The sequence below is a fragment of the Dipodomys ordii genome, unplaced genomic scaffold (genome assembly GCF_000151885.1).
Source record: "Dipodomys ordii isolate 6190 unplaced genomic scaffold, Dord_2.0 Scaffold146, whole genome shotgun sequence".
NCBI lineage: Eukaryota > Metazoa > Chordata > Mammalia > Rodentia > Heteromyidae > Dipodomys > Dipodomys ordii.
In genome coordinates, this window is record NW_012267362.1 from 3,203,262 (window position 1) to 3,210,675 (window position 7,414).

At 38.4% G+C, this 7,414-nt stretch overlaps 1 protein-coding gene across 1 annotated transcript in view; it reads left to right on the forward strand.

Annotated features, from left to right (window-relative positions):
• The window catches only part of Vav3 (vav 3 guanine nucleotide exchange factor), a 354,621-nt gene extending 347,761 nt beyond the window's left edge, over window positions 1-6,860 (forward strand). Inside the window, exons 26-27 of the mRNA XM_013031889.1 lie at window positions 3,772-3,923; window positions 4,576-6,860. Coding sequence (XP_012887343.1) covers window positions 3,772-3,923; window positions 4,576-4,617 — 194 coding nt within the window. The 3' untranslated portion in view covers window positions 4,618-6,860. The remainder of the gene's footprint in view (window positions 1-3,771; window positions 3,924-4,575) is intronic.
• The last annotated feature ends 554 nt before the right edge of the window (window positions 6,861-7,414 follow it).

Below are 7,414 nucleotides of genomic sequence, written 5' to 3' on the forward strand. Positions count from 1 at the left end.
AAGTAGCCAGCCATAGTTAGATTCCAGAATGGACCTTGAAGTCACCTTGCTTGGGTTTGAGTACAGGTTTTTCTCAGATGCACGGGAGAAGTAGTAATCATATCTTCCTCTTCTAGTTGTAATAATTAAATGAAATAGTGAATATTTTGGATGTGGAATCTTAACACCTCAGAATCATTTGATAAATGTTATTAGCTCTTATTATTTAAAAGATAAAGCAAAATGTTTTGAGTATTCAAGTACATCTAATTTGGAAAACATATTCACTTTTTTTTCAGGTATGATAAGGTTACAGAGTGGTTCTTATTTTTATTACACTTTCCCCCTTCACAACATTGGCTGAGATGTGCATGACTGGTTGGGTGTGAGGGAGTGATTTGTAACAAATTATCAAGGTGATTTCTTTGAATTTTCCATGTATTTTGCATATTTCACTGACACCACTACAAAATCTCTTACATATGCCATTTTTTTATGTGAAGCATATATTTTATAATGAGAATTGACCCTTCTCAGGAGAGGCATAGTGATAAGTAGAATGGCTGCATGGGTAAGCCCAAAGCCTTGAGTGTAAGCCCAGTATTGGAAAACAAACAAATCAAAATTCCTACTATCATAGCAAAGTAGGAATTGAGCATCACATTGAGAAGGCAATTCTTGGATCAGTCAAGTTTGGATGGAATGTAGATGGAGTTTGCAATTTGCCCAGGCCAGGATAAGTCTGTATTACAGACATAAAGTCAAGGAAAACATAAAAGTATTAGAGCTGAAAGCATGACTCGAGTGATACAAAATGTAAAAGTGTGATTGGTGCTGGTGGTTCATGCCTATATTCCTACCTACTCAGAAGGCTGAGATTTGAGAATTAAGATTTGCATCTCCTGGGAAGACAAATCTGAGAGACACTTAATATCCAATTAACCACCAATAAACAAGAAGTGGGGATGTGATTCAAGTGGTAGAGCACTGCTATGAGTGAAAAAAAAACAAGCAAGCAAGCAGGCTCTGAGCTCAAGTCTCAATACCAGCACAACAAAATAAAATTAATAAATATGGAACTGTGCTTTATTTAGAAATGATGATACAGAAGCAGTGAGTAAAAACATAGCTTTGATAACTAAGATCTAACAATTTTCTTATGATTGCAGACAACAAAGTATTTGTATTTTTATTAATTCCTAAATGCTCTTTTGCTTCTCTCTTTTTCTTTCTTTTCTCTAAGCCCCCTCTCTGTTCTGTGGCTTTTCTTTTGTAACTCCTCCAGAGTACAGCTTTGTTCCCCCTTCTTCTACTCCTTTCTGGTCAGGTACTGCTTTACTGCTTTTATATGTCTCTCCAACCTGCTTCTGTTTGCAAATGAATTATTTCCACTCCTGTATATGGCTTCTCATATAGATACATCTCCTCATAGACAATCCCTAGAGCTCCATTACTACCATGCACCTTACTCTTCTCTGTTGCAAAGTCATTGTGTGTCATGACATTTCACTTCTCTGGCTTTTTCAGTGTGTGTTCATTCCATATATTTCAACATGACATTTTATAATGTGTCTGTCGTAGAGGTTGAAGGGGGATGGAGGCTAGAAGTTATAAGAGAGAAAAAGTACTCTGCACAAAAAAAATCAATTGTTCCTTGAGGACTAGAAATTTTAGTTAAGAAAAGGTAATATTTTTGTGCTTCTGTGAAGAAAATGAAAAGAACCCAAGTCATAGAATTATCTCCAAACAGAAGAGTAGAACTCAGTAGATATTATTTAAAAGCAAGACAGGTGCCCATCAATTCTACTATTCTTCAGTTTATGCCCGGACATTTTGGTCTTGATTTGCTAGAGAATTAGATGCTACTGATATGACTTAGAGAGGACAGTGTTATGGCTAGGGAAAGTATATTGTGTTGCAGGTTTTAAAAAGATGAATCTGTAGATCCCAGTAGAATCATAGAATTTTGAAATGCAAGACTCTAGAAGTCAGCTAGTACGGCCTTTCGTTTTATGGATGAGAACAGTGTGGCATAGAGGGGTCAGGGGCCTGTGCGAGGTCACCCAGTTAAGCTGGTGATTGGTTGTTTTCTTTTTTCTTTTTCCATCATGGGTATTTTTATGTGCACTGACTCTTAAGAGTAGTGCCTGAGCAATGGGACAGTTTTCAGTAAGGAAACCATTAAAAGTGGTATGTGTCCTAAGCAGTAAAATAAAATGACCTATTTCTGCTCCCTTTACAGTTCTGTAACCGACAGCCTTGCCATTCGTTTATCTTACGATCGACACTTGGAGACTAAAAAAACTATCTGTCATTACAAAACCATGAATGATAGGCCAGAGATCCCTGTTGCCAGGTGGGCAGCCTCTCCTGGGATGGCTGGGATCATAACCATGGCCACCTGGGCATTGGGAACTGTGAAAAATACAGATGGATGGGATTTCCTATTTGTCTCTTTCTTACAACTAAATTCCTCTTACCATTTAAGATTTATAAAGTCTCACCAATCCCAGATGAGTGATTCTCGGAATCACTGAACATATAATTGAAAATACTTTATAACCCCAAAGAGCAACAGGTGTAGAAGTTAATATAAAACGTGTTATAAAGCACTAGAGACTACCAAACAGGAACTGCCTAAAAGTAGTTTTCCTTTCAGAGTAGGGCATACTCCTCTCCTGACATGAAAAATATTCAAACATGCCAACAAAAAAACTCTGCACACAAGAGGTGAACACCCTGACATTATGTTGTTGATTAGATGTATCATTACATTTTCTGTAAGGTGGTGTTTCTTCAGAAGGAAGAAGACAGGAGCGGTGTTTGTATGTTCTTTCTGTGAACCCTGCTTCACTCTTCCTCATTAATGAAATTATATATAAATTATAGCTGAGTTTAACCCTTAATAATTAAGGCAAAAGAGCTTGGATAGGGAGGAGAAGGGGCTGTAAAAAAAAGTGAGATCTGTAAGGAAAGTAATTAACTTGAGAGACCAATCCAAGTAGACAATGACTTCTATATAATGAATGCTTAATTACATTAAAATGGAGGAACTTGTTCTGCCATATAATAATGCAAAATACCTTTGCTCATATATCTTTACTATGTCTTAAATAAATTAAAATACAATTATCCATCCAAAATTTAACTTTTCTCCCAATCACTCTATATGCCTCCATAATATGTCCAGTAAAAAGGAAGCAAGTCCAATGAAGTATAAAATAATATTTATCTAAATGAACTGTAGGAAATGGAAACAAGAGATTTTTTTTCCTTTTTTTAAAAAAAAGTGATGAGATCAAGCTGACAAACTTTCATCAGAGGAAAAAGTTCAGTTGTTTTTATTATTAGGGGAAGCAGTTATTCAATGAACATGTAACCTTAGAGGTTCTAATGAGGAATAGATTACTTATGCTGGATGATTAATTTTGCTAAAATTAGTACAGATTTTATCTTTCACATTGTAGCTTAGATACTCCCTAGGGTTTTTTATTATTATTTTACTGAAAAAAATTCATCTTAGAAGTTTTTATGAAGAATATGAAAACAGAATAGTGGCTCTTTAAACTTTATGAAACAAATTTTCCTGCCCCTGATTGGAATGAATCAGCATTTGTGCTGTTTTCAAGCTCCTCTTCCATTGTCATGGGTGTGTAGTGAAGTCACGGCTGTGTGTTTGAGAGCATCAATAACATTCATCTGATTAGCTTCTTCTGGCTGGTCACCAGCAGCATGTCAACTCTGACTCTATGGCATTTTTTGTGTTTTTTTTTTTTTTTTTCCCCCTCACAGTGCTAAGCCCCAAAGTGTTGGGCATTGCCGTCGCTCGGTATGACTTCTGTGCGAGAGATATGAGAGAACTGTCCTTGTTGAAGGGAGATGTGGTGAAGATTTACACAAAGATGAGTGCCAATGGCTGGTGGCGAGGAGAAGTCAATGGCAGGGTAAGGTTTCTCTCCGACGGGCTTGTGTGTGTGAATGGAAGGAGCCTTGATGGTCTTAGACAGTCATCACATAGGGTAGCCTGCACCCGACCAGGCCCCTGGCCTCCAGAGATGGGGGAGGGGACTGGAGTGGGGATTTGTGCCTTGCTGGTAATGGGCACTCACTGATAATGTATTGAGCACAGTTGATCCAGGTGTAAACCCACCTTAGCAAACGTAATAGCTTCCTGTCTAGAGAAGAACATTTCGGTTCTTTTCAGAACCTAAGCATTAGAACATACACTCTGTTTAGTGCCAGATATCTAGAAGAACTGCTGATCTCAAGAGGAAGGGCCAGAGTACCTCTGTTTTTACATCCTGTTCTACAGCAGAAATAGGAATGATCATGTAGCTGAGCCCCACATTACATTTAATTTGCATACTTATTTGTGTGCCAGCAACAGATTACTATTTAAGCGTATTTTATTCCTCCCTTTCTATCACTCACTGTATTAGGCTCCTAAGAACAGTTAAGCCAGTCTTCTTTACCTACAGTGGGCTTAAAACATTAGCCTTATTGAGGTGCTATGAAAACTAAATGCTCTGTGTGCAGAATCTTTGGAAGTGGCAGGTACAAAATCACATTGCTATATTGGTTGTTTTCCTTTTGCAGGTGGGTTGGTTTCCATCCACATATGTAGAAGAGGATGAATAAGTTCCAATCCAGCATGGCACCCTGCACCAAATATCTCAGAAAAGGGATAAACAGAAGCCTGCACAGCATTATGAATTAACTGAAGTGTGTTTTTTTTTAAAGCTGCATTTCTGGCTTTTCAACATCCTCCCTCCCTTTTTCCCTCTCTTAAGTCTTAATGCTGGGCTTTCTAAAGATGCTGGTACTGACAGATTAATGGCTTGCCTAGAGCTGTGCAAGAAACAGCCTGCCAGTCTGTCATTGTCATAGACCAGGGCAGAGCCAAAAGTTTTTCTTCCCAAAGGAGCCCTGCAGAACACATTGGTTCAGCTTTCTCTTTATTTCATTGAGTCAGACAACATAAATGTCTGTCATTAGTAAATGTCAGATGCATATTTACTTCCATTCTTACATGACTTTCCCCAAAACTTTTGATGGTACCAAGAAGGAGAAGGTTGATTTTGCCTTTTTCAGCGTGAAGAAAAATCGTGGAGTTCTGCTGATTGGAAAAGATCCACCCTGACTGGAAAGATCCAGTATGTCTTGTCTTAAATTGTTCAACAGGTGACTCATTGCCCAGTAAACACTTTTCCCCACAGATGTTACTCATGATAAAATATGAGAAGCAAATGTTCAGGTTTGCACATAAGTGATCTATTCCAAAAGGGTTTAATTATTCCTTTGATGTCCCAATTACATTTGCAACCTCTTTATTAAAAAAGGGGGGGTAGGGAGCAGGGAGGAGGGACAAAACACATGAAGGTGTCTCCACATTAAATCTTCAAAACTTTCATGATTTTATAGGGTCCTATTGGAAATGTCACGCTAGACTTGATGAAATAAGTTTTGGCTAGATTTCTTATCGTGGTTGTTGAGAGCCTGAGTAAGGTGGTATTGTTTACAGAAACTGATCAAGGGCTATAATTTAGAGTAAATCTTTTTTATAACAGCAATATCAATTAACACATGCCTTTCCCCTACTAGAGAGACCCCAGAACATATTAACTGATTCCCACATTTTCCTCTGAGTGTCTAGAGTTGCACAAGCAGCTTTGCTGAGGATTTTGGAAGGAACGCATATTTGGGCTTTTTATGTATTTCAGGGCCAGAAGGAAGATCACTAGATTTTTAAATTAAAAAAAATTTTTTTGCTTCCAGGTCTTCTCAGTCTTCTCTTCTGAAATCTGTCCTGGGTGTATCTTAACTGGTGGGTTTGATGAGTTTCACAGTGCATTTCTTTTTCCAACCCTTCCCTTTATGACATGAGGAGTCTCTCTATATATTCTTCCTGGAATGCACTGAGTTCCCAGTTAAGGCAGTCAAGTTCAGACACTACCTTATCCTCCTAGCTGATGCAGTATTTCCTCTATTGCAGAAGTCATGTTCCTGACAAAATTCTGAGTGTTTCTTTCTGGGAATAGCAGACATTCAAAACACTCACCTCAGAGCCAAACTAAGAGCATTCAGTTGTGAAATGTCTTGATCATCTCTAAAATGAGGGAGCTGTGGTCTGCCCTCTCCCTAACCCACTTGGGGTGCCTACCCTGGGTGTTCCATGGACACCCCTCTCAATTAGAAACCCTCATGGGCTAGGCCTTCTCCTCTAGGATAGATTCAAGACCTTTACCTCAGAATTATGTAAACTGTGATTGTGTTTTAGAAACAATTATTCTTTGCTAAAGCTAGACTTTTTGTATATGTGTAAATGATCATGAACATGTATTTTATAAAGTGTCCTGTACAGTAAACTTGCCCCTGCCAACGTATATATTTTTGGAAAGGATTCTTTCTCCTCAAGTCTTACCTGTGACTCTGTCTTGAGAATGTTTCCTCTGTGATTGTCAGCCAAGAGGTTGCTATGGAGAAAGCACAGCATCCCACAAATTAAGACACTCCTGTGTAGAGTACTGTAGCATGTATTGTTTATTCTGGTCAGTGGACTCCCCGCCTTCCTTATAAATGGTGTGTGGTCTTCCTGTTGCATTTCATTGGTTGAGGGGGTTCATAGCAGAGGATATTAGAAGAACTCCTTCTCATGATATTACCAATCACATCTTTGGTCTACGTTTCATACTTTTTATTGGAGACTTCAAATGCCGTAGATTTGTGTAGATTTCTAATACCAAAGACAGAAGTAAATGGTTTCCATGTACTATGTTTTGCCTGTATGCAGCCTTCATGTAATAGGTGAATTAGAAACGTATCTTATTTTGTAATATATTGTAAATATGTCAATACAATAAATAGATACTTCTTACCTGTAATTGATTTTGTGAAGATTGAAGATTCTTTCCACTAAACCATCTCATAAATCACATACTCCTAACATCATAATTACAAGCCCTGATTTTGGTCAAGTGTAGGTCAGGATTACTGCCTAATTTATGACTCATCAGCCAAAAGAAAATCTCAGTAGTGAACTGCAACATCTACTGACAGGCCTGTGATGTTCCCACCACCATTTTCAGAGCCTCCGGTGTACTTACAATGGCTCTGGAGGGCAGAACTTCACATTGCCTCCTTTCTCAGATGAGGAAAGTGAGGGCTATCAAACCCTGCAACTTTCCAGAGACCACACAGATGGCTGGTAAGTGCCAGAGTCAGTTTCCAACTTGGGAAGGTTGGCTCCAGAGCCCATATAACCACTACACTATCCTGTCCCACACTTTCTAGGACAAGAAGTTAGGTATGTGGTAAGCTTTAAGCTCACATAGCCAAGAGGAAACTAGTATCAGTAGTTTAACCAATCGAAGATTTAACAGGGAATTCAGAATTCTCTAAACAGATACTGTTTAGAGCAGTAGGGATCAGAGATGGA